Source organism: Alnus glutinosa, chromosome 10 (genome assembly GCF_958979055.1).
Source record: "Alnus glutinosa chromosome 10, dhAlnGlut1.1, whole genome shotgun sequence".
NCBI classification, from domain to species: Eukaryota; Viridiplantae; Streptophyta; class Magnoliopsida; order Fagales; family Betulaceae; genus Alnus; species Alnus glutinosa.
The window spans coordinates 10,228,639-10,256,045 of record NC_084895.1 but is presented as its reverse complement, the minus strand read 5'-3'; the positions used below and the strand labels follow the sequence as shown (position 1 = coordinate 10,256,045).

General features: G+C 37.5%; 1 protein-coding gene and 1 non-coding gene across 5 annotated transcripts in view; both read left to right on the top strand.

Annotated features, from left to right (window-relative positions):
• Window positions 1-250: 250 nt before the first annotated feature.
• LOC133880801 (small nucleolar RNA R71) lies at window positions 251-357 on the top strand. Its single transcript, XR_009902417.1, has one exon. It is a non-coding gene; the product is annotated as a small nucleolar RNA R71 (small nucleolar RNA).
• Window positions 358-5,180: 4,823 nt separating this feature from the next.
• LOC133879892 (uncharacterized) overlaps window positions 5,181-27,407 on the top strand; it is a 40,334-nt gene continuing 18,107 nt past the window's right edge. For 3 of the 4 annotated variants that reach the window (XM_062318703.1, XM_062318701.1, XM_062318702.1), the window contains exons 1-3: window positions 9,731-9,865; window positions 25,238-25,533; window positions 25,614-25,907. In XM_062318703.1, the coding sequence (XP_062174687.1) occupies window positions 25,245-25,533; window positions 25,614-25,907 (583 nt within the window). In that variant the 5' untranslated portion in view covers window positions 9,731-9,865; window positions 25,238-25,244. Of the gene's footprint in view, window positions 5,540-6,746; window positions 6,899-9,730; window positions 9,866-25,237; window positions 25,534-25,613; window positions 25,908-27,407 lie in introns of those variants that run through there. The other variant, XM_062318700.1, reaches the window with a different exon arrangement.

Sequence of the window (27,407 nt, the reverse complement as noted above, 5' to 3'; positions counted from 1 at the left end):
TTCCTCTCCATGGTAGCCATCTGAGTTTGAACGCCATTATTGACATTTACTTCATAGACGCCCTTCCCTTTGAGTCTTTGTCTTTCTCGGGATGAAAACTGTTGGGAGTTTTCGCTTAGAGTCTCAAAGAGTTCGATGGCCTCTTCGCTATTTTTCTCCATTAGCACGCCTCCACAAGCTGAATCTACAAGACTTTTGTTAGAATTATTTAAACCTTCATAAAAAGCTTTGTACCTGATCGTCTTGAGATAGATTATGATGTGGGCATTTTAGAAGTAGCTCATTGAAGTGCTCCCACGCCTCAAAGAATAGGTCTCCATCTTTTTGTTGGAAGGTTTGGATCTCCCTCCTCAATTGCCTAGTCCTTTGGGTTGGAAAAAACTTTTTCAAGAACTTTGTGGCCAACTCCTCCCAATTATGAATAGACCCTGCAGCCAAAGAGTTTAACCATAACTTAGCATTATCTTTCAAGGAAAAAGGGAAGAGAATTAACCTGATTCCTTCCACATTTAAGCCATGGATGTTTTGAGTTTTGCAAAGATCAAAGAAGTCCCGAATGTGTAGATATGGATCCTCTGTAGGTGTGCCTCTATAGTGTGGAACCATATTGAGCAACGGAGACAAATCAAAATTGCTTTGCACATTTGGTTGAAAAGCAATGCAAGAGGGTTGATTTGGATTTTGTGGTATGAAGGAACTCTTCATTGGCTTCCGCTCGGGTGGATTCTCTACACGTACTTCTGCCATGTCGTCCTCAACTTTGAATACGTTTTTTTTTTTTTTTTTTTTTTTTTTTTTTTTTTTTTTTTTTTTTTTTTTTTACATGAACATAAGCATAACAAAAGGAAAACAAGAAAAAAAAAATAAAAATTAAAGGAAAAAAGCCTTCTTTTTTTATTTTTTATTTTTTATTTTTTTTTTTATTTTTAGATTATCATAAACAGAAACAACTAAAATAAAAGGAAAAACTTTAAAAACAAAATTTAACACAATCCCCGGCAACGGCGCCAAAAACTTGTTGTGCAAATATCTACCTAAATAAATAGGCAAATACTTGTACGTTTTACTTGCAAGTGCACAAGATCAAAACAATAGTATAGCAGGCAAATACGAGATCATTCCCACGAGGATTGGTATAAATTGTCTTTAAAGAGAAATTCCTAAAAGCGATATGTTGAATAAGACAGGATAAAAGATTGAATTAAAAATACTATGAAGAAAAGGTAGGGCTTTGATATTCCACCGCTAATCATACTCAAATAAGATTTGCAATATGCACAATACTACAATCATAACATGATGCTTAATGCTTACCAGCCACAAGGGAATGGTATCTTCTCCTAAAGCTATTGATTTCCCTAAACAACGAGTTAGGCATGGTATCTACTCTAACTCTTTTCTTCCTTGAAGGATTTAGCATGGTATCTACTAAGTTGTTCTTCAAGGAAGCATAAATCTATGGAAATCGGTAAACACACTCAGATTGGAATATGGTATCTATTCCAGTTGTCTTTATGTTGATTAATCCAAGAACCTGTGTCGGGGTTCTTTCGTTACTTTATTATGCCCAGGACTCGGTCATCCAAATTGACATAAATAACAAATCCATACCACATGCATATGATGGCCAAACATAAACATGCGAGGAATTCAAGAAATTAGAATGAATCAAGTTAAGCATCAATATATAAATTGTAGCAAAGCAAATTGAAAAAACTTAAAGAGACATGATTAGGGCTTCAATCGAGCCCTAACTAAAGTATTAGTTACAACTAATATAAACTAAAATTATATACATACAGAAAATAAATAAAAGAAGAAAATAAAAACTAGAAAGAACCTCCTTGATGTAGTCTTTGATTCTTCCTCAAAGCTTGTGTGTCTTTCTTCAAAGGCTAGAGGCCTATTTATAGGGATTAGAGAAGCTTTAGAAGCTCTAGAATTCCTATTACAATTCTAAGTAGGTTTTCTAGTCCAAAAAGAATAATTACAAGTCTTCTCCTTTTTCTGAAATTTCTATCCAAGTAGGAAAAGGATTCCAAAATTCGTACAAATTTGCGGTCTTTTATTGCGGGGCGATTTTGGCATGGAAAACGTCCGAATTAGGAAAAACCTATTTCTGACATATTTGTTGCATTTATTATTAGCTTTCCAACTCCATCAATTTTGTTGCAATCTAATACTTGAGCCGAAAGTTATGATTAAATTACTGTGACGTGCTCATTCTGGATTCTTTCCAAAGATAACGAATTTTTGTCAACTTCTCTTTCCTTAAATTCAAAATTGATTTGGAGTTTGAATCTATCCAAAAGTGAGTTTGCTGACTTCATTATAATCTTGGAATTTGATTGGTTTTTCTTCTAAAACCTGTAAAATATAAGAAAACACAAAAACAACACAAAACATCAAATTATAACAAAACTAAGAGCATAACATATGTAAATTAAGGGGCTTGAATGTGTAACATTCAGCACTTATCAACTGACCTGGGATTCATACCACTGAAATCCTCCAAATGCTGATCCTGCCCAGCATGCATATCATCAAAATTGTGCAATCTGGAACGGTAGTCTCCAAAAAACCGTCTTCTTGAAGGAAACTCCTCCCTTGGATAACCTGGAGCAAGTCTGGAATGATAATGGAGAAAGCCCTCCCCTCTGGTTTCTGGGCCCTGCTTGAAAAAAAACTCAGAATTCCTCCCATCTTGATACTTGGAACCGCTCCCAAACTCCTCTCTATGCTGGAATCGACCATTCAAGTTTTCTTGAAATTGATTAGCCATACCTTCAGTCTGGATCGGTGGCTCATCTTGCTGAATTGGTTGTTTGTCTTTTTCAGGAGCAACAGGAAGTGATACATTCTCACTAGTATTTGGACCCAAATGCGTCTTAAGAGCCATGGCAAACTGAGAGGTAATCGTGTCAAACCTTTGCATATTTACTGCTTCATTTCTCTTAAACTCAGAAGTGATTGTATCAAACCTCTGCATATTTGTTTCTTCCATCTTCCTCTGATTATCTTCAATTCTCTCCACTGATTTCTTCAATGCAGCAACAGTCTCTGTCAACTGGTTCAATCTGGTTCCGTCCACCATTGCAGCTTGTGGCTCCAAGAAAGACTGCTCTGATACCAAATTTGTTACACACCTGTAACGTTTATGAGCTATTTTGATAGATTCTGTAATGAAGAACAGCTATGAACTCAATAGAAGATTTGTATTGTATTGATGAATGTAAGAAAGAGAAAGGTTTTACAAGTAACTGATCCAATTCGAGGTGGATCGGTTCTCCTTATGAAAATACTAACTACAAATCTTACAAATCTCTTCAATGAATCTCTCCTACTGGGATTGAGCCTTTTAAAGCTAACCCAACCCAACTGCCTAACAGCTAACAAAATACAGCTGTGCTCAACCCAACAAACTCCTAATCTTGCTGACCAACAACTGCATGCCACGTAGAACCATATCCTCAGCTTCACAGTTAAACCGCATTCCCAAACACGTCATCACCCACTTTCTACCATATCCCTTCAGGCCACTCCTTTGCAAACCCTAGCCGTTGCTAAGGTGGGTGACAAATAGTCCAATGGAAAGCGAGAAGCTCTACAACAAGCATGCAGGGGAGAAATCAACATACACCAAGAAACTCCTTCAAGTCTCTCCCAGATGCAATATCCTGCAATACAGCCAAGCCAAAATTAATTTCAATCCTCATTGTGGAAACAACCTCGAGGACGCAATTCTCAGGAAGTAGAAGTTCTGGGATGCGCGGTGGAGACCTGGTCAATTAACGCACTAAATAAAAGCCACATAAAATAACATCAACCAGGCTTATGGAAATGAGTATCCAACACCTTACTTGTTAATAAATGTGCATGCATTAGACCACTGGAAAAGGATAGCCAGAGAGACTATTAGTATGTGGCAAACCAGAGTGACTAAGTGGTATTCAAGCAACGTACTCAAAGAGAATCCACAATGCAGTGGCACCACTAAGCACACCTGCAGAGATTTTCATGTTCCCCCATAGGAAAACATCACCAGCTACAACCAAAAATTATATAAGAAAATGATAATAAATAATATGGAGAGCCAGAGAAAGAGGGCACTTCTCTTGCCATGTACTTTTTCCAATGCATAGTTATGAAATGAATAGACAGGAAACAATGATATCAATTTTTGAAAAATAATCCTTGTAAAGTTTGTTTCCTCGATCTTCTTTGGAAACATTACCAAATAGAAAGCTTACAATAAAAAATAAATAAATAAAAAAATCACGTCTGTTTTCCATTTTCCTACAATGGGAATCCAATAGCCGACAGGGGGAAATAGAACGAATACCTAATTTCCCATAAAAAATAAAAAATAAAAAAAATCCAGAAAAGTACATAAAAGTCTTTCATGTCCTAGGGGCTAGGTTTTTACAAGTCGGAAATTAAACAACAAAAATTTTGATTTCTCCCTTCCTATCTAACCAACAAAAAACATCAACAATTAATGGCGTAAATGTAATATCTGTTTGGTTGTAGGTGCATTTATTTGTTGCATGCAATATTCTCTAAATGTGAAAATATCAACACAGTATAGCATTTCTCATTTAAAAAAAAAAGAAAAAGAAAAAGGATGCGTTCCTAAGAGTCTGAATAACTATCCTTCTCTGTATAGATCCGTCACAGATCCAGCAAGAGAGAGCGGCGAGAAGAGAGAGAGTTCCGGCGAGAGAAAGAGAGTTTCCTGCAAGATCCTGCTAGAAAGGAGCGTTTCCAGTAAGAGATGAGCGTTTCTGGTGAGAGATGAGCGTTTCGAGTAAGGGAGTGATTTTCCGGTAAAAATGGAGAGCTAGCTTTTCCAATAGGGAGGAGCGTTTCCTGCGAGGGAGAGATTTTTTGGCAAAAAGTGAGAGCGAGCTTGGTATGAGAGAGAGAGAGTCTAGAGAGATCTAGAGAGAGATTTCAATTTTTTTTCTTCTTATGCAACAAGTTGAGTGAGAGCATCCTTAGTGAGTTCTCTATTTCAAAATTTTCACTAAATTAGTGAAAAACTAAAAAAGTCCAGTTCAACAAACTCTCTATAATTTCTCTATTTTATTTCTTATCAGAATTTCATCCCAAATTTGACTCACAAATTTCGTCATCTATTAAATATTTTATCATTTTTCATTTCCTTTTCCACCTTTCTCACTTCTTCACTTTTCTCTCTCCCCCTTCTTCACTTTCCTCTCGCATTCACTTCCTTCCCCTTTCCTGATTCTTCTCGACGACGCTCCAGCACACCCATGCGTTTGGGGTTTTTGTTTTTCCCCAAATACTTTCTGAACTTTCCATCCTTCTCTTCTTTTATTTTCCTCTACTTTCCTAGGATCCAAACACCACCCTAAGACCTCAATTTCTAAGAACCCTCCACTATGGGTTTCTCCTTAAAGGTCTCAAGGACCAGCACAAGTTTCCGGCCAAAGCCTCTTCTTCAGGCCGACGTCAACACGTACAATAGACGACGTGTCGGATCGAGAACTCCAAGGAGAGCTCAAGGAAGCTCCAGGTAAAATTACGCGAATTGATTCGATCGTTTGATTAATTACTGCGTTATTGGAAACGAAATTATGGGTCTTAGATTTCATCTTCGTTTTGTGTCAAATGGCAGAGAATTTTGGGGTTTATATGACAGATTTTTGTTCATCGCAAGCACAAGCTAGCTAAGATTTGTGCTTGCGATGAACAGGTAAGCCGCGTCTTGAGGATGCGCAGGTTAGGCCACTTCTTTAAAGCCTAGCCAGGTTGAGTTGAGGCTAGTCGTGCAAGGTTAGGTTGCGTCTTTAAGGATTAGCTGAGTTAAGGGCCAAGGCTAGGGTCACGGGTTAGGCCATGTCTTTAAGTCCTAGCTGGGTTGAGCCGATGCTAGGTGCGCATGTTAGGCCACTTCATAAGGCCTAGCTGGGTTGAACATCGACTAAATGCGCGGGGTAGGCTGCGTCTTTAATGTAACACTCTGCTTCAAAATTAGAGAATTAAATTTTAAATGTGAAATGGTGTTAAATGTTGATAAATTCAATGGAGATATATATAACAACTAAAGGAGAATGAGTAGGATAATGATTATAAAAGCAATTATGATGCGAAAAGTTAATATAGTTTCCTAAAGGGTATAGAAGTGTTGGAAACACTCTTTCAAGAGAGAAAACATTGTATTTTTTCGTCTTAAAACGACAATCACAAAGCTTGGAGTTATTCAAGAGGTTAAAGTCAAAAGATCGCCTAACAAAAATGTGAACAATTCAAAATTCTTAACTCATTTATGACCCGTAACCTGTTTATGACACATTTTTTACCTGATTAGTTAAACGGGTTGACGTGAAGCCTATGTAGGACCGGTGGGATAAGAATGGGATTGTGGTATATAGAGTAGCATTTCTCTTCTTTAAAAGAAGGCGTTATTATTTAGGAAAAAAAAAAAAAAAGGCATCATTCCTGTAGCTTCATATATATATATATATATATATTTAAAAAAAACTAAGGCCAGGTGGCTCACTATATTTTCAAAATAATGTGCTCTCCATCATGTAAGAAACATTACGTGAGGTGCTTATTCTTAAAAAATAAAAAATAAAAAAATATACTCTTAATTTTTTTTTTTTGGTGAATTACGGAAATGCTCTACTTTTATTTCAAATATACTATGATGTCTTTTTGGCCTATTTCCTTAATTGCCCTTCTTTTATTTAAAATGTTTCCATACCGCCGAGTGGCAGGGAGATGCTAAGTCCAATTGTGGTGTCCTGTTCTCCTCAATGCATACGCTCTGATATGGTAGCGTTCAGCTGGACTGTAAAACTTTCAGCAGCAATCGTTCAACATCAGCATGTTCATCGCTAATGCCATGGTGGGACTCTTTTAAATTGGAGTAAGTTATCAATCAATTTTTTTTTTTTTTTTTTTTATCCTCTCAAAATTATTGTGATTTTAAAATTAGAATTATATCAAAATTCAATAATAATCATTAATCCATCCAAAAGTTAATAGCACTTTTAAAAACTATATTTAGAGAATAAAAAGAAGACAAAAAAGTAGTTCCTACCATTGCTCCATTAAATTGAGGTCGTGGAGGTCTTTTTCCGGGGTGCATGGCATGTGGGTTCACTTTAATTTGTTGGACCTAACAAAGTAGTCCTGACTCCTCAGCACGCCCTAGAAACAAATTTTTAAAAGCATCATACTAATTTTATATTTTTCCTATTTTTTTTCCCCTTAAATTGCATTGGAATATTGCAATTCCCTTCACTTATTTCAGACGTCGAAATTAAAACCCCACTTTTATTTGCATGATTTATTTTGCGGAGAAGATGGCAAGATCTCGTGTCTCGCTTGCAAATTCAGAGAGAGAGAGAGAGAGAGAGAGAGAGAGGGAGGTTAATTAATTCATTGACTTCCTCCATCGGTTACTCTAGAATAATCATCCGTGATGTCAAACTTGATCTCCCCAGATAAATGATAAATCAGACAAAGCAAGTTGGGAGATTTTATTTGAAAGACTTATTTTCTACGAGTAAACCCCAATGCTCAAGCAATTTGCATGATATATACTATAATTACGAATTACTATGTGAATTCGTTTTTCATTCATTAAATTAATAGATTCTATTAATTTGTCACGTCATACCTAATAAAAAATCAATATGTATCTATTACAATAAAAAAAAATATAAACAAATGAGACTAAAAAATTATTATTACTTTTTTTTTTTAAAAAAAAATAGAAAATAGTGAAGGGGGTGGCGCGCAGCCTCCCCCAGGTGCCGAGGGTGGTTGCCCAACCGGCAGCCACCCCTAAAAACAGAGCCAAAACACCTAGAATATGTTATTCTTCTAACTCTTGTCCATCTTTTTTATAGTTCTTTTTGAAATTTACCATTGAATATGTACAACTTAAATATATATAGGTCCTAAAATATTTTTTAGTAGATTTTTTTTTTTTGAAAACAAATAAGGAATAAGCCAAGAAAATGAAGCAAAGGGAAGAATTATGAACAATTGGCTGTCCAGACACTGTAAATTAAGGCAAAATAAAGAAGATATGCACCTGTTTGGTAGACCGCTTAGCCAAAATATTAATTAAGTAAAAAAAAAAAAATAAAGAATTGGCTGTCAAAACTCTCTGAATCAAATAGCGTACGAATGGAAGAATATTTGGTAGATGCATGTACCTGATGCGGTTAAAATACGTACACTTGTGGAAAGCTTGCAACAATTTTCTGCCAAGAGAAGAAAATCTCTTCAAGAGAGGTATAGTTTCTAATCCTTTATGTCATATGTATATACTTGGAGTTGTTCGTCAACCAGAGATCGATGTAAGGGGTGTATTATGTAGTAATTAATTAATGACACAGAAAAGCCATTTTGACTAGTAAGAATTCATGTGCATCCTCATCCTGGATATATGGATGACTTACAAAGTAGACAAGAGTAAGTTAGAACTAATGGCGTTGATGACAAGGAAAATATGGCCGGTTCAAGATGGAGCAGATTTTATTAATCATTCTCACTTAATGCAAGAGGGCAAGAGGAGCAGGTGCGGGCAGAAGTTCATTGTTAAAAGTATGGGAAGCTCCGATCCACCTTATAATGTCGACAACAGAATGAGTATTAGGGTCTGTTTGAATTAGCGATTTTAAAAAGAACAATTTAAAATAACGATTTTAAAATATGCGATTTGAAAAAAAAAATGATATTTAAAAACGCAGTTAAACGTTTGACAAAATGACAATTTATCCTTTTAAAATTGTAAATTAACCTTTAAAATTTTGCGTTTTCAAAAAAATATCATCTTATCTGCAATTTGAAAAAGCAAATTTTTTACATTTTCAAATCACAATTTTAAAAAACGCAGTCTTCAAATGATTTATGTTCTATGATTTGTTAGCTATAGTTCTAATATTTTGCATGAGACTAGGAAGCGATTTTTTTTTCTTAGGAAAAACAAAAAAAAAAAGCGTCAGTTTTGGAAGATAGTACTTCGTCCAACAACCCTGTAACTGTAATTATTTATTTAATCAAATTTTATGTTTTCATAAATGTAAACCTTTGTTTAACAGATACTGTACTAAGTAATTAAGTGGTTGAACCTGAATGCATGGTTGTGTTTTGGATACAGAATTGAAGCACGTGAACTATCAGTTGCATGACTGTTTTAATTGTTTAGGAGCAATTTGAAAAAAAAAAAAAAAATCCAAAACAGATTAAGAAATTTGCTAATTAAAGGATAAATCCAATTAAACGAGGCTGATCGAACGTAGAATTAAGAAATGAGGTTATTTGCTTGGATATCAAAGTCTTCGCGACAATTCCGCTCAAAGTCTTCTCTAAAGTAAAAGTTTTAGTAGTTGTGGCCGGTAGGTGGAATCTAGTGTTGCTTCAACCAATTAAGCCAGGGCAATATATAAAGAATTAGAGAGAATTGAAATTAAGCAAATTTCATCTATTTTAGTCTATTGAATAACTGCAGGTGAGCAAGTTGGTCTTAGTAATGACAAAGTAAAAACTTGCTACAAAACAAGACTCTCAAGTCTCAACTGCTACAATTAGAAAAAAAAAAAAGCCTTAACTGCTACAACGTGGATTGGTGCATGCCAGCTTGGTCACGACCAAGTCTTCTTGAAGTAGAATTTTTTATTTATTTATTTATTTTTGGTTATTTTTGTTGTTGGCATATTTGTTGATCGAGTCCACCAAGGCACTGGGGTCGTGGATATAGATATATCTCACCATTTCTTTAAATATTGAAGTTTGTTTACTAATTAAAAACCGTATTGCAAAATGGGACAGACTTACGAGCTTGGGTTATAATTGGGAAGACAGTCCGTCGTCTAAACCTGTAAGTAACTGCTTCATTTTTGCATCAATGTTTTCCTTTGCATTTTGTATAAAGAGAAATGCTATGTTTTCATGAAAGAGTTCTGTAGTTGCATGCCCTGGATGCTAGATCCAATAATAGTTGGTGTGAGGTGTACTGAAAATGTTTCTTTTTGTAATGTTTGTAGACATATTTGTGATGGAAGATTAGAAATGGGTAGAGAAAGAAATGAAATTGTTTTGAATTATTAAAAGATAGGCTGATTCGAGTTCAGCAGGACTCCATTAGAGGGTAATTCGTGCTCATCCCTTAGCTCCAAGAAACAATTCTAAAACACTTCTACAAATTCGATAACCCAACCCACTTATACATTGGCCTTTTGTACCCCTTCTATTTCCTAATAATTCTACTAACCCAAACCCATAAGATGTGTTACAATCCAAGCCCAACAAAATAAAATTGTGCGTATTACAATTGGATAAAACGGTGCGTATAACTAATCAATAATTAGGCTCATTATTACCAATATATCCTTTACCTATTATATTCATTACACTACCCCATCCCTTCAAAATACCTTGCCCACAAGGTGTGGGTTTAAAACTCCACTACTGCAACCAATCATCGGAAAACGCCTATCTTATTGACACATAAACGCAGCCTGTCCTCTGAACTTCTATAATGCGCCTCAGCTGTCTTCCACCATTTGGCATTTTACGTCTTACAATTGATTTAAGCCAAAGCTTGACCTTGCAGCAGCAGTGCACTCCAACCCATGCTCATAGCCACATATGCAGGTTCTTCACCCACGTTACTGACATGCCATTAAATCACACCCGTGCATTCTGATTCCAATTAGACCAAAGCCCACACGCACATGACACGTTTTAACCCTTGTTAGCTCTGCCACTTAAAGGCTCGAGATACATCTTCTTTATCAGCTTTGTACTGTTCTCGTCACTACAATCTACTTCACGCATGTTTTCGCGCAGCTCGATGACAACCTTTCAATTTTTCAAACAGCAAGTTCTTCGTCATTCCTCTTACAAGACAAATGCCCATGTTTCTCCAATTCAGTCTGGTTGAACACCCGGCAAATCACATACAAATTCTTCCAATGCCATATATGCTTCCACATAACAAAAATCACCCAATCTTCCTTAAGGACTGAAACACAAACAGGCGCAAAATGTGCATCACACTCTTCTGCTTCGTTTCCTGGCACCGATGCAGCTCTTGATTCCTATCAAAAATCCAGCACCCGCACTCAAAGAATAAGGATTTTTTTAACTGGATCAAAGCTCCATTTGCCACCCCAAAAGAAGAAGACACCACTAATCAACTTTATTTCCAGCTTTTTATCAACCACCTTAGCCGCATCATAAGGTATCTCCCTCTTTGGAAAAGAATTTCCAACATTGTGCTCCAACAAATCGAAAGCTTGTCTGGCAATTCATTATAACTCTCCTTCTATTTCTGTATAGTTCTCTCAAAAAATTCAAATTAAAAATATATTAATTTTTATACACTTTTTACATTACATAAATAATTTTTTATTATTATTTAAATAAAAAAAAAAAACTTACTACAAAATAAAACTTTTTCACTTTTCTATAAAATATTCTCAAATTTTATATCACATTAATCACTTTTTACTACTATTCAAACAAATATTTCAAAACACAATTACCTACCAAACAAATATTTCAATTGCACCTTTGGTCACAAAATCAACGCGACACTAATTGCCTAAGGTCTTCAATTGCACCTCCTTGGAAATCTTGGCCCTAATCTTGGAATCAACTTCATTGAAGCTTGGCGTCATTTGATCGTCGACACCCTCTAAGGTTTCAAGCCTTAACGGCTTAGGTATGCTCTTGATCTCTTTTTGTTCTTGAAGTTCTTTTTCCACGAGTTCCATTTGAGAATCAGAAGCCGCATATTCGTTCTCTTAAGGGTTTTGAAGATATTTCGGAACACCAAACATTTCTAACTTTTCAATTGTCTTTCTTTCTTTAGATAATATGTTTCTGCCTTCTTCCAAAATTTCAAGTTCTTGAAAATCCTTGATATCTCTTTGTTCCATTGATTCTTGTTCTTCTTTTGGTTCTTGAGTTTCCTCTTCAACTGATTCCACTTGAATCTCGGAATTTACATTTATGTTCTTGAGTTTCTCATTTCTTGTTCTTGATTTTTCTCACCAAAATGTTCTAACTGTTCATCTTCATACTCTTTGTAAAGGCTGTTTTTAGAGTGAAATGAGAATTTGCAATTTGATTGGAAGCTGGATTGTACTGAGTATAGAGGAGGGCTCTTAGAAAGGCCCAATCTCTCAAAATGTGAACAATTCAATCAATTCTTAGTCTCCTCCAGCTATCCTCTTTCCCCCCCCCCCCCCCCCTTTAAATAAGCCAATCGGTTAGAATATATTCTAACCGATTGCCAACTCTTCCCTTCAATTGAACAACTAACCAACAAAAGGAATACAAAACTAAAAGATGCTTCTAGGGGCACCGTTACAAGGCTAACGCAGTAATTTAACATAGATGAGGTGGATTTATTCTAGAAGCTCGGAGAAGATCCCCCCTGTCACCGAATTTCTTCCATCACTCTGGGCTGTACCTTTCTGTTACCCGGATCCCCTTCGTCATTATGGGCTACAAGAAGTCCTCCAGCTATCTCCTCTAGCAGGCCCATAACAAGCCCTCCCCCATTAGAGCACCTTGCCCACAAGGTGCTGGTACTGTTCCTGCAGGGTCCATAAGAGCTCCCAAGTATCATCTTCAGCTGAAGCACCCCGCCAATAGACTAACACTTTCGTCGTTGCCCGGCCCTAGCGTTTGACCATGCGACAATCCACAATGAGCTCCGATTTCGAACAAATTTTGTCGTTATTGTCCACAGGAGGCAAGGTGGATAACGGGGATAAAGACAGACCTAGTTTTTTCTTCAAGAAAGAGACATGAAAAACAGGATGTAGGCGAGATTCTGGCGGAAGGTCCAGTCAGTAAGCCACAGTGCCAATCCTGGTCAAAACCTTAAAGGGTCCAAAAAAAGGGGGCGAGAGTTTGAGATGTTTCCGCATGGCCACGAATTTCTGTCTGTACAGTTGGAGCCTTAGGTACACCCAATCGTCAACATTAAATTGACGATCAGATCAATTTTTGTCTACATAAGTTTTCATGCGATTTTGGGCGTGGTGTAAATGTTCTTTGAGCAATGTAAGCATCGTCGTACGATCCCGTAACTAGGAATCAACGGCCAAATTGGCCTCCGTGCCCAGCACATAGGATAGGAGGGCTTGTGGCGCATAGCCGCATACCGCTTTAAAGGGAGTGTACCCTGTGGATGAGTGGTGGCTGGTATTGTACCACCACTCAGCCAAAGGTAGCCAAGTGCTCCAAGCATTAGGTTTGGCCCCCGCATAGCAGCGAAGGTAAGTTTCGAGGCACTTATTGAGGGCCTCTGTTTGTCCATCCGACTGTGGGTGGTAAGCTAAGCTGAAGGCCAAGGTGCTGCCCTATAAGCGGAAAAGCTCTCGCCAAAATGAGCTTGTAAATGTAGGGTCTTTATCCGAGACAATGGTAGACAGCATACCATGCAATTTGAAAATAGTGGCAACAAACACTTGAGCTACTTGCGCTGCCGAAAAAGGATAAGCCAACGGAATGAAATGGCCATACTTGGTCAATCGGTCTACAACCACCAAAATAACCGAAAAGCCTTGAGACTTTGGGAGACCTTCAATGAAATCAAGAGAGATATTTGACCACACCTGGGAGGGAATAGGTAAGGGATGTAGGAGACTCACCGATAAAACGGTCTCGTGCTTATTCTCTTGGCACACCTAGTAGTCACGAACAAAAGCCCTGATGTCGGATTTCATCCCTTTCCAAATGAAGTTGGTCTTAGCACGGGCAAGGGTTTTATGATACCCCGAATGACCGGCTGTTGGATTAGAGTGAATGAACTCTAAAATTTGATGTTGAAAAGGGGATCCCTTGACAAGCCAGAGACGACCTTTGTAGAGAAGTAAGCCTTGCTGGAGAGTGAATCCACTAGAAGTGGGAATACCATTTCGTAATTCTTCTAAAACAGCCTGGGCTTTCTTGTCACCAGTGTAAGAGGATTTTAAGTTAGCAATCCAATCCGGGGTGGGAAAGGAAATCAAAGAGACCAAGAATTTCTCCTGGGCAAAGCCACCATCATCTCCTTGCCTTGATAAAGCGTCAGCTACCTTGTTGTCCTGGCCACTTTTAAACTCAATGAAAAAGTTGTACCTGAGGAGCTTTGACAACCAACGCTACTGAGCCATGGTTCCGACTTGCTGCTCCAAGAGAAACTTTATGGCCTAGTGGTCAATACGAACAATAAAAGGATGCCCAAGCAAGTAAAGACGCCACTTCTGAATAGCGGTGACCAAAGGCGAGAAGCTCCTTCTCATAGGTGGAAAGAAGGAGTGTGCGGCCTTTCAAATCTTTACTAAGGAAAGCAAGAGGTCGTCCATCTTGCATTAAAACTGTGCCCAACCCTGTGCCTCTTGCATCACACTCGATGACAAAGGGTTGGGAAAAGTCTGGGAGGCGAAGAATTGGTGGGCAAGTGGCTGCCAATTCGAGAGCTTCAAAAGCCTGTGTAGCTTCAAGAGACCACACAAAAGAGTTCTTCTTTAACAGGCTCATCAAAGGAGCTACAATTAAGCCATAATTGCAGATGAACTTCCGGTAATAACCGGTGAGGCCTAAAAATCCACACAAGGCTTTAATGGAACATGGAAAAGGCCAAGAAACCATAGCGTAAAATTTGGAAGGGTCTGCCCACACCCCATGCTGTGAAATCAAGTGGCCCAAATACTCAATTTCGAATTCAGCAAACCGACATTTTGAAAGTTTTGCAAACAAGTGATGTTGAACCAGAACCTGCAGCACAAGTTTGCAAATGGAGTAAATGATCAATCATAGAGCTACTGTAGATCAATATGTCATCAAAAAAGACGAGAACAAAGCGTCGGAGAAATAGTTTGAAGATGTCGTTCATATGGCCTTGGAAAGTGGCTGATGCATTTGTAAGGCTGAAGGGCATGACGAGGAACTCATAATATCCCTTGTGGGTCCAGAACGCTGTCTTAGGAATGTCAACCGGATGCATTCGAATTTGGTGATACCCGGAACGTAAATCCAACTTGGAAAAAACCACCGCCCCATGGAGTTTATCAAGCAATTCGTCAATGATTGGAATCAAAAATTTGTCCTTGATGGTCTTGTGATTAAGGGCCCGGTAGTCAACGTACAAATGCCAACTACCATCCAGCTTGCGGACCAGAAGGACAGGGGCAGACAATGGGCTTTGGCTAGGGCGAATGACACCTGAGAGCAACATTTCTTGGATAAGTTTTTCAATTTCAGCCTTTTGGAAGTAAGGGTAACGGTAAGCCCAAACATTGAATGGGGTGGAAGAGGTTAACGGAATTTTGTAGTCATGGGCACGAGAGGGTGGTAGGTCAATGGGTTCAGCAAAGGCAGATTTATAGGTAAGAAGAAGGGATTTAATAGCAGGTGGGTATGGCGGGAATGATTGGTCTGAATTGCCAAATATGAGTTTAAGTAAAAACCCTTTATTGGTAGAAGCATCCGATTTAAGAAAATGACCCCCATCCTCCATGGATAACTCCATAGACCCCAATCCTTGTAACAGAGCAAGAACACCCCCATAAGAATACTTCAGAGTCATAAGGGAAAAGTCCCAAAGAACCGGTCCAAGGGTTTGCAACCACTGAACCCCGAGGACCATGTCACATCCCCCTAAGGAAATGAGGTAGAACTCAGCCCGAATACGATGACTTTGCACCTTGAGAGATACAGCTGGGACACAACCAAAACACTGGATAGTATCCCCATTGGCGATTTTCACCTGCAGCCTAGGAGTTGAGATAATGGGAAGGTGTACTTCCTGAATCAATGAGAAGGCTCACCACCTAAGACTGAACCACGACCACTAAACACATGGACTTGGACCCCGAAGAACTTGAAATTGCATTGATGGAAATTTCAGGATCCTTGCACTCCTCGAGATCAAACTCTGGCACCGAATCAACTATATCGGTAGAGTTATAGTAAACCTCTTCAGAGGGTTCATCATGAGGTAATTCCAACCCGGACATGAGGAATAACCTTGGAGACTTACATTTATGCCCTGGTAGCCACCTGTCATCGCAGTAGTAATAGAGGCCCTTGTCACGTCTCTCCTTCATCTGAGCAGGGGAAATATGTTGGATGGGTAGCACGGAAGCAGCTTTGGTAGGCAAGGCCAGATTGCCCGAAGTGTGAGGCTGAGAGGAGCTCGGAGACCTGCTGGACTGTCCCTAAGAGTGTTGGTGGCCGAAAGAGAAGGATGAAGAGGAAGAGTGGAGTGATTTTCGGGAAGTAAAGAGGTACTCTTCCTGCAATTTGGCCAACCCAAAAGCTGCCCCAAAGTTAGGCGAGTGTAACATCCTTACGGGCAGGCGGATATCATCCTTTAGCCCGCTAAGAAAGCAGCTGAGTCTGTTTTGTTTGGAAATTCCCCGTAACTGATTGGACAGAGCCTCAAACTAAGACATATACTCGGCCACCGTGGAAACTTGACAAAGCCGCATCAAGGATTCCATTGGATCATCATAAGTTGGCCCAAAACGGGTGAGCATGGCTTGGAGAAAAGCCTCCCAAGTGGGAAACAGGCTAGCATCATCTACGTCCTGAAACCAAATAAGTGCCTCACCCTCCATGTGGAAGGAGGCCATGTAGATACGGTGATACAAAGGAGTCTGATAGTACTAAAAAAACTGGTTCTCCTTGTAAGACCAATTGGCAAGATTATCACCTCGAACCGCAGAAACTCCAAACGGAAAGGACGAGTGTGGAACAAATGATCCTCGCGGTGGTGATCAAGAAAATCATCCTCAACCCGAAATTGGCGGTCATCATGCATGTCCCAACCATCAGGGCCTAAGGGACGATGAAGGTCTCGAGGAGGAGGATGATCCCCACTTCCCTTCAGGCCAGCACGAACCTCACGGCCAGGGATGCGATGGTTAGCATGGCCAGGAACAAAAGGAAGGTGATAAGGTAGTGGTTGGAGGCGGTTGCTCAGGCGGCTGTCTGGGTTGAGTAGCCACAAACGTGCTGAACATCTCTGTGAGCTCAGTCAACTGCTGTTGGACTGCCACATTGGTGGATTCTTGTTGGGCGTTGTGGTCATGGCAAGTTTTGAGGGATTCAGTGAGGTGGGCGAGACGAGTACCGTCAGCCATGAGTGGAGAAAAATTTTCGGGTAAGGGAGGGACAAGGCGGAAGCAATGGGTAAGAAGGAATGGCTCTGGATACCACTTGTAAAGGCTGTTTTTAGAGTGAAATGAGAATTTGCAATTTGAATGGAAGTTGGATTGTACTGAGTATAGAGGAGGGCTCTTAGAGAGGCCTGATCTCTCAAAATGGGAACAATTCAATCAATTCTTAGTCTCCTCAAGCTATCCTCTTTCCCCCCCTTTAAATAAGCTAATTGGTTAGAATATATTCTAACCGATTGCCAACTCTTCCCTCCAATTGAACGACTAACCAACAAAAGGAATACAAAACTAAAAGATGCTTCTAGGTGCACCCTTATAGGGCTAACACAGTAATTTAATATAGATGAGGTGGATTTATTCTAGAAGCTCGGAGAAGATCCCCGCTGCTACCGAATTTCTTCCATCACTCTAGGCTGTACCTTTATGTTACCCGGATCCCCTTCGTCATTATGGGCTGCAGGAAGTCTTCCAACTATCTCCTCTAGCAGGCCTATAACACTCTTCTTCTTGTGCAACATCTTACAAACTTGCAACACAATTGTCCCCTTTGCTGAAGCACTCACGCAATTTCTCCATCGCCTGGTGCAATTTCTCCATCTCCTTGCGTAATTCCTCATCAATTTGCCTCCTTCGTAAAATCTGTTGCTGCACTTTTTGGTTTGCTTCCTCTTCTTGTTGCATTTCCTTCTCTTGTTGCATTTCCTTTCGAAAGTGGCACTTCAATTTTCCCACAAATGATTTTCAACTCCCAATCATCCCAAACCGTTCAGGGTTCGTAAACCAAATGTCAGCTTCTCCCTTCATATGATATCCAACTATTGGAATACGGTCCCAAACTGGAATCCGATAAAAATTAAAGAACTAGTTTGCCATAAGAAGCCATTAATTCTGATTTTTACCTGTAAAGGTTGGAAACTTCATTTTGATTGAGTTGACTTATCTGTTTCGGACTAGGTTTCGAACTAGATTCGAGTTCAGTAGGACTCCATTACAGGGTGATTCGAGCTCATCCCTTAGCTCCAAGAAACAGTTCCAAAATACTTCTACAAATTTGATAACCCAACCCACTGATACATTGGCCTTTTATACATACCCCTTCTATTTCCTAACAAATCTACTAACCCAAACCCATAAGATGTGTTACAATCCAAGCCCAACAAGATAAAATTGTGCGTATTACAATTGGATAAAATGGTGTGTATAACTAATTAACAATCAGGCTCATTATTACCATGATATCCTTTACCTATTATATTCATTACACGTTTCCTCAGGAACGATGTGATTGTCTCATTATATGGTTTGTTAAAATGATCATGCTTTAGTTCAACTGTCTGACTGCTTTAAGAGTGGGAATGTCATGGTTAAACTTCAATTCCATTTAATTAATATTGGGCCAACAATTATTGGATCCTATGAAAAGATTGTAGAAGTATATACTACGAAATATTTAAATTAAAACTATTCAAGTTTATTATTACAAGTATTTCTAAACCGTATATCAATATCAAATGTGTTTATCGTCATTCTCTTACACATCCTTTTTTCAAATCAGCCATTAACTTTGTTGAACTCACATGTGGTCCTACAAATTTAATAGTAAATTTGCACATCTCGTGTATGGAAATGAACTAAACAATGAAACTAAACATTTCTCTATCGAGATACGTTCGCATGAAACAAGCAATGTGAAATTTATAAGCAATGAATGAACAACTTCATCACACAATACTAGAGTTGTTTCACTGTTCATACTTTGAATACTACTTCCTTTTTCTTTTTTTCTTTTTTTTAAAGGGTATTTAAAAGATTTTGATAGAATTTAACGAAAAATCCTAACAGATGGGTGAAATTGAAAAAAATTTAAAACAAGGAAGGGAGGAAGTTTGAGGTGTAGGTCATCCACCTTTGTCCAATTGGGGGTGGCCATCCAAATGGGGGTGACTTGGCCACCCCCTTTCACCAGCTTGGGGTGCCCAAACCACCCCTTACCTTTTGCAGGTGGTTCCCCCTCTCCCGGTTGAGAGTGAACGCCTGCATAATAGAAACCCGCTTTCTAATTCTACAATGTAACACTGTTTCTATTCACATTTGAGAAAGACAAAGAGCTAAAGAGAGTTTGACCTACATCTTCAATCTCATCCCATTTGTCATTATCATTCCCTCACGTTGATAGACTACTACTCACGCAATAGTTCATTGTTGAAAATCTTATTTGTTTCAATTTTTGTTAGAGTAGTTTATTCCACCAGCATCATCTCCTAGAATCGGATCTACTATCTGCCCTGCTTGGCAACCTGCAAACTTCTCCTCTACCTACTTGACCACACTGGAACAAACACGTTTCACCCAGGACTGTGAAACCATTCGTCCCATATTGGGTGTCCTCTGAAGAAAAACCACAACGAAAACACAAAAACTACATCTCCATCTCAAAAAAGGACAAGACAACACTACCTTATTCTCCAAGAGGACAACGTCGCCCTAAGAAATAAAACACCTTACCAATTGCTAAAAACACAAAGACAAAACACCATGGGAGGAGGGAAGCATATAGTGCTTCCCTCCTCCTCAAAAACCAAGATTTTTCACTTTTCGCTCTCTCACGGGGAAATAACTACTACAGAGCAAAAGAGACACACACGAGAGCATGTGTTTAAACTGTAAAAACTTGCAGAAGAAGTTGATAGCAGATTTCATTTGACCCTATCATCAATGCTTTTGGCGTAAAGGTTTAATAAAACTTATTAGTAAGTCTGCCAAATGCACACACTAATAAAAAAACGGACGGTCACTGCTTTTTTTCTTTTTTCTTCTTTCTTCACTTTCAACCCAAATATTTTTATAGGATAATTATGCCACTGATCCTTGGGGTTGACCTAAATTATAAATCACTCTTTGTGGTACAAAAAGTTTATGGAGGGTCCTTGTGGTAAACTATAATTATGAATCACTTCCTGAACCCATTTTTCGTCCACTAAATTAACATATTCCATTAGTTTGCCACGTCATACCTAATAGGAAATCGACACGTACGCGGCCACCCCAGGCCTCCCTTTATGTGCACCCCTAGATGTGGCCGGGCCACTCCCAGTACTCACTCCTTTGCTATTTTCTATTTTTTTTTTTAAAAAAAATATATATATATTTTTTAAGTTTCATTTATTCATATTTTTTATTATTATAATAGACACGTGTAGATTTTTTATTGGGTGTAATGTGACAAAATAACGAAATTTGCTAATTTGGTGGACAGAAAATAGATTTAGGGAGTAATTCATAATTGTAGTTTACCATAGAAACCCTCTTGAACTTTTTGTACCACAGGGAGTGATTTGTAATTTAGGCCAACTCAGGGACCAATGGTGCAATTATCCATATTTTTATCAAGGGTTAAATATAAAAAGGGCCTATGAACTAACAACTGATTTTAGAATGACTCTCTAAATTTTTAAGTGTGCTAAAGTGACCAATCAAATTACACTGTCACTACAAAAAACATGATTTTTAGCCACATGCAGTTAGCCACGTGGATGAGGATCATCCACGTTGCTAACTACTAGCCACATGCATTTAACCACATGGATCATGCGTGACTACTCAGGGTGTTGCTAAATGCCAGTTAGCAACGTGGTATTTTGTATACATGTGGTTACTTAGTGACGTGGCTTTTAGCCACGTGCCACTCACATGTGGCAAAATGCATTTCTTTTTCTTTTCTTTTTTTTTTTTTAAAAAAAAAAAGAAATAAGAAAAATATGCAATTTTAGCCACGTGGAACTAACCCACGTCACTAAAATCATACTTTATTATTTTATTCTTTTCTCATTGGTATTTTCTTCCTGGCCTTCGTAGGATTTTTTTTTTTTTTTTTTTTTCCCCTCGCTGGAAACTTCTTCAAGGCCAACGAAATCTTCCCCTTCCTCCCCCCATGAAATCCAACCCAAAAAATCCCCCAAAAATCCTTCATCAACCGCATCACCAAAAAATACCAACAAAACACCAAAACATACCAAAAAAAAAAAAACCCAAAAAAACAGAGAAAACGCCGAAAAAACACCCCTTTGGCTTCACCGGCGTCGGGCCATGACCCTCTGGACTCCGGCGCCATTGTCGACCACGGCTCTCTCTCAGAATCGCTCCAGTTCTCTCTCTCCAGCTCTCTTGGTCTCCTTCTTCCATCTCCCTCTTTGTTTGAAGAAAAGGAGAAGAAGGAAAAGCTTGTGTGGGAAAAAGGGGAAGAATGAAGAAAAAAGAAGACGAAAATGAATAAAAATAAAAATATATATATATATTTGGATAAATGTAAAATCAGTCCCTATAATTAGCCCAAATCACAAATTGCTCGTTGCAATATATAAAAAATGCAGATGTCATCAAAGTAGGCCAAAATAACAATTTTGTCCCTACAGTCAAAACACTTGACAGATTATGTTAATGTTCATGTCAACATCAATAAAATGATCACATGTGTCACTCTTAATACAAAAAAATAAAAATGAAAAAATTAGTTCACGTGGTTTACATGATTTACAATTAACTATTTTTGATATCAAAATAAACTCAGAGGTCCCTATGATAAGCTCAAAATACAAATCACTTTCGGAATTATTTGCCAACAGACATCATTCACAAAGTTGATCCGGTTGATTAATGGAAGGCAACTCAGTCACCATCTTCTTCTATGCCAACAATTTTAATCCGCCAAAATTTACATGTCCAAACCTCAAATTCCAAAGCCAAAACGAATCTTTCAATCAAGTCTTGAGATATTTAGCCAAATCTATTTGAATATTTATTAGAAAAATTCTATTCCTTGTCATTGGTAACTTTGGCTATCAAATTATTTAGTCATCTCTTAGTAAAAGACTATGATTTTTCTTATGAATTTATAGTCTTTCTCCAAGAGTTGTCCCACGCTCAAAATTTTACTTTTCATACTTTGAACGAAATAAACATTTGTAATAAATTGATGTTCTCCATTTTTCAAGCAAGATTGTATCTTTCCCTTTTATTGAAACTTTAGACAAGTCTCCCAAAGTAACATTCCCGCACACTGATTCATCAAGCTCCACAAATTTGTTTTTGTTTGTTTATGTCCTTACACATATGGTTGTTTGCCTCGTTGTCAAGATACCACAAGTTCTTCTCTCCTCTTTCTCCTTCTCTATAAGCTAGCAACAAAGTAGGCTCTGCTTCATCCTTTTCAACATAATTGACTTTCTCTTCAACATTGTTAGTGTGGCTTTTACACTCCCAAGCATAATGATCATATTTTTGGCAATTATGACATTTAAATTGAGATTTATTGTAGCTTTTTCCATATTGCTTCAAATCATTTCTTCTTCCTCGTCCTCTCGATGCTTGACATTTCTCTCCGTAATTGAAACTATTATGTCCGCTTCTTCCTTTCCCTCTACCATGGCCACGACCTCGTCCACGTCCTTGTTCTCTTTGGCTCCTCCTTCTTCTTGTTGGACCTTTCTTCATGGGCTTTTAAAGATTCCATGAGTTGATCAATACTCATGGTTTCTATATCTTTTGACTCTTTAACAGCGACAACAATATAGTCAAATTTTTGTTGCAAGGAACGAATGATCTTTTCAATGACTCGAACATCCTCCAATCTTTTTTCCATATCACTTTCTTTGAGTTACTATAGGAACACCCTTGAAAAATAATCCACGATCGACTCGGATTCTTTCATTTGAAAAACTTCAAATTCGCCTCTTAATGTTTGAAGGCGAACTTTCTTCACATTATCAACTTATTGATAGGAGTTCAGGAGAATCTTCCATACTTGCTTGGAGGCGGTTGCATTCGCCACCTTCTTGAACATAACTTCATCCAAACATTGATAAATAAGGGTCAAAGCTTGTTGATTCTTCTTTCGAAGTTTTTGTAACACCTCTCTTTGATTAGGACTCAAAGTAGTTTTTTCACTAGGCTCATCATAGCCTTTTTCTACAATCTCCGAAGTATCTTGCAATCTAAGCAATGCCTCCATACGAATGCACCAATTATCAAAATTATGTTTGGAAAGGTGATGGAATTGAAATGGAAAGTTTGAATTGGTCATTTCTATAGGATCAATAAATTGTGCTCTGATACCAATTTGTTGAAAATTGAAAAAAAACAACACACACTAAGAGAGAGAATGGAAAAGGAAAAGAAACACTAAATTGATAGAGAACTTTGTATTCTTTTATTCAACTTGATTAAAGTTAACTTGCTTACATGGGTATTTATAGAATACAATTGATCCTTCTATCTTTTTTGCATTTTTTTTTTCTTTTGTCTCATTTTACCTTTTTTACATTAACTTCATTCATTTACATCTCATATAACTCCCATATAACTCCTATATAAAATAACTCTTGAAAACTCAAAAGACACAACCTTCTTAAGTTACTTAATAAAATATGAGAATAATAAAATATTGAAATAAATGTTATTAAAATTAAATTTATTATTCAACAGATGAAAGAAAAAGGAGAATAAGTGTAACGAATGGCTTAAATTGCTTTAGAGGTAAAAGAAAAAAAGAAAAAACAAAAAGTGATGCCAAAATTGCCGCTTCAAGTTGGAGGTATAAAAGCATCTTAACATATGCTTTAAATGGTTTTTTCTTGAGGAGGTTGTCATGATCTTTAACATATGCATGAAGATAATAATTTAAATGTTTTATGTAATAAGTATTACTTCCTAATTAAGTATGCCTTCAAATTTAATAAATTTTGACACATGCAGTGCACGAATTTAGGAAAATCATTACTAAATTCCTACATCAATAATATTGTTGCCTTCTACAACACATATATTTCAAAATTATTAATAAAACAAAATAGGAAGACCTCGTGATCTACATGGTAATGCACATGAATCATGCAGCTGTTTGGCGAACATATTTTCATAAAAAAGAATCCTTAATTATATTGTATGAAAATTATGTACACCTTTTTATGAATTTCTTTGTTTGTATAGCACTTCTATATAAAAAAGGACTTTTTAATACATGCCAAAAATAGAGGTGGGTCCACCTATGCTTAGGGAATTTTCAACATGCATGCATGGCACCACAACACCATGCCACCATAGATTATTTACTGCAAGGGGCGTCGCTTGGGAAAAAATAAAAATTAAAAAGGCTGGAAGGTGCTCGGGGTAACGCAAATATTCGCAAACCTTAGTTCCTGTTATAGACTAAGAACGTGTTTGAGAGTACGATTTTAAACCAAATCGTAGAAAGTAATACCCCAAGCAAATTCTATGAAAATTTTTCCAAACTAAAGGAAATCAACACTAGAATTTTCAAAAATATAATTCTTATCTATAAGTATTAATGCTATATACTACAATTTTATCCATAACTATCTCACAATGATGATGTGGCAATCCAAATAGACCTTAAGATTTATTTTTTTAAAAACAATATTAGGACTAATTAAGAGTTGGTTAAAACTATCACATCGGTATTATATGATCAAAATATAGTATATAGCATTATTCTGTACATACGTATATCCTGAAGTACGTCATTCAAATATATATAACATAAATTTTTTTCACTAAGGAAGAATGATTAAGTTACTTATAGAAAATAGTAAGCGCTTTTGGACCTAATAATATTGTTATGGAATCATAACTCCATTGCATCAAACAATTTGAAATGAGAAGAAACAGGACAATGCTACTACTGCTCACAAGCAGGGCCTCTAATTCCAGTTTGCATTCTTGTGAACCTTGTGCTCTTCATTTGATTTAGTTATCGAATAGAAAAACTCTTTGTTTATTTGTAAACCCCTTTATTTCGGTCATTGAGAAGCAGCTGACATTTCTTTTTTTCCTCTTTTGCCCATGCATACAGATATCTTGAGTAACTGTGTATCTCGGTTGTTGGTTTTTCCCAACAAATATTTTATTAATTAGGAAAAAAAATAAGAATTACCAAATGATTAAACGTCAGTTAATGGTTTGCAAGAAGAGTAGGAAAATCCATCAAGGAATTCCTATTATTACTTTTATTGTCTTTAATTTATGTTCTTAACCCTATTTGGATATACTCATAGATTAAACATGGAAATAAAGGGTGGCTTGAGTGCACCTGTTCTTCAAGTTCTTGACAAAGATAATTACATGGCTTGGAGTGTTCAAGTAAAAACCTATTTGATGGCTCATGATCTCTGGGATACAATTGAAGCAACCACTGAACCTCCTAAGCAAGAAGATGGTGAAGCGGTTTTCAACGCTTGGAGTGAGAAGAATTCCACGGCTTTACATATGCTCAAGGTTTCATGTGGACAGTACGCATTGGCTATGATTATAGAGATTAATTCTGCTAAAATTGCATGGAATACTTTGGCAGGTCTTTCTTTCTTTCTCTCTCTCTCTCCTAATTTGGTAAATGCACATACATGGTCAAACAAACGTTGCTTTTGTGTGCAGTTATTCTTCAAGTTCTTGAGAAAGATAATTATGTGGCTTGGACAGTTCGGGTTAAAACCTATTTGATGGCCCACGATCTTTGGGATGTAATTGAAGCAACCACGGAAGCTCCAAGTCTTGAAGATGATGAGGCTGCTTTTAAGGCTTGGAGTATGAAGAATTCCACAGCCTTACATGTAATCCAAATTTCATGCGGACCGGACACAATTTCTAAGATTATACAGATTAGTTCTGCAAAAATCGCTTGGGATACATTGGCGAAAAAATATGTCGTGCCCACAGATGCTGACTCAGGTCTCCCCTCCCTCTCACTCAACCGTGCAAATGCTCAAAATAGTCGGCATATTATCTTGTGATTTCAATTCTATCATCAAAATTTCAATTATGATAATTAAAATTTTAAATTTTACCTTGGGGTAATTACCTTTTCCCCCCATGAACTACCAACTTTTGCGTAAAGTCCCCACAAACTACCAACTCGACCAAAATAGAGCATTCAACTACCAAAGACAAACCTTTTCTCTCATTCCGTCAGTCAAAGGGGTTAAAACAAACGGTCAATGGGTCACGTGACCGTCACATGCTGTTTTACCCTCATTTTCTTCCTATTTTCCCCCATGAACTACCACCATCTTCCAACATGCCCCCATGTAAAACGGCACGTGACGGTCATATGACCCATTGACCGTTTGTTTTAACCCTCTAACTGACGGAAGGGGGAAAAATGGTTGTGTTTGGTAGTTGAATGCTCTATTTTGGTTGAGTTGGTAGTTTGGTAGAGTGCAATGTTAGATAACTAAGTTGATGAAACTTAGTTAAATAAAAAATATAATTAAAAAAATAAAATAGTGGTGGCTATGAGCTAGTCCTTCCCTCACATAAATTTAAAAAGTATAAATATCTTATTAAAGAAGGTCTTGTCACCTAATGATAGTTCCTTTTATCTTTCAAAGTTTTGGTTCACAATGACTATTACTTATTCTTTTCCACTTCTGTTATTTAATCTAGTATTTTTCTTTTCTTTTCCAAACGGGGGAGAGGGAAAAGGAGTTATTTATTCTAGTTCAATTGGTCGATTTTATTATTTTGGAAAATCATTAGTTCAATCAATTCTTATTCGTTTTATTATAGGGTATAGTAAACTATGTAACCAAAATTAGTCTTGTTAGAACAGTTTCCAGTACGGTGTGAACTACATGTTCTTTGGTACTCTTCATGCTCCCATAATCATTGTATGTTCAATGCATAAAATAATCAATTTGTCATTTATACATGAGGTATGGCCTATTTATATGCAAAGTGGTGGAATCAATTGTCATTTATACCATGGAATTTGATTTGGCTTGTGAGTCCTATTCTCATTCAACATGTAGAATTGTTGACAAGATTCTTCAAGGAGACTTAATTAGACCCAAATTGTCACTCATACCCCCTCAATTCGACTTGAAGTAAGGTTCTAATCTTGATTTTAAGTGAGATTTATTCTCAATAGTTACCCCCAATTCCCTTATCCAAGACCTTTTCAGATAATGGGAATTTTGTGCCTCAGAAAATTAGAGCATTTACTTCTACCGAGGTTTGAACAATCTTTAGCTCCAGACCCTTAAAAGTCTCGGGCTCAACTGCTTCACTTCTTGGGGATACCGAGTGTGTGATCACACCCGAGACATGTCTTTCTATCCTGGTGAATATCGACCTATCCCTCTGCCTTCAGATTCTGGGGGTGATGCTCCTTAGTAATTTTTGTTGAGAATATCTTTCAAAAATGTGTGATACCTTTGTAGTTTCTGAAAA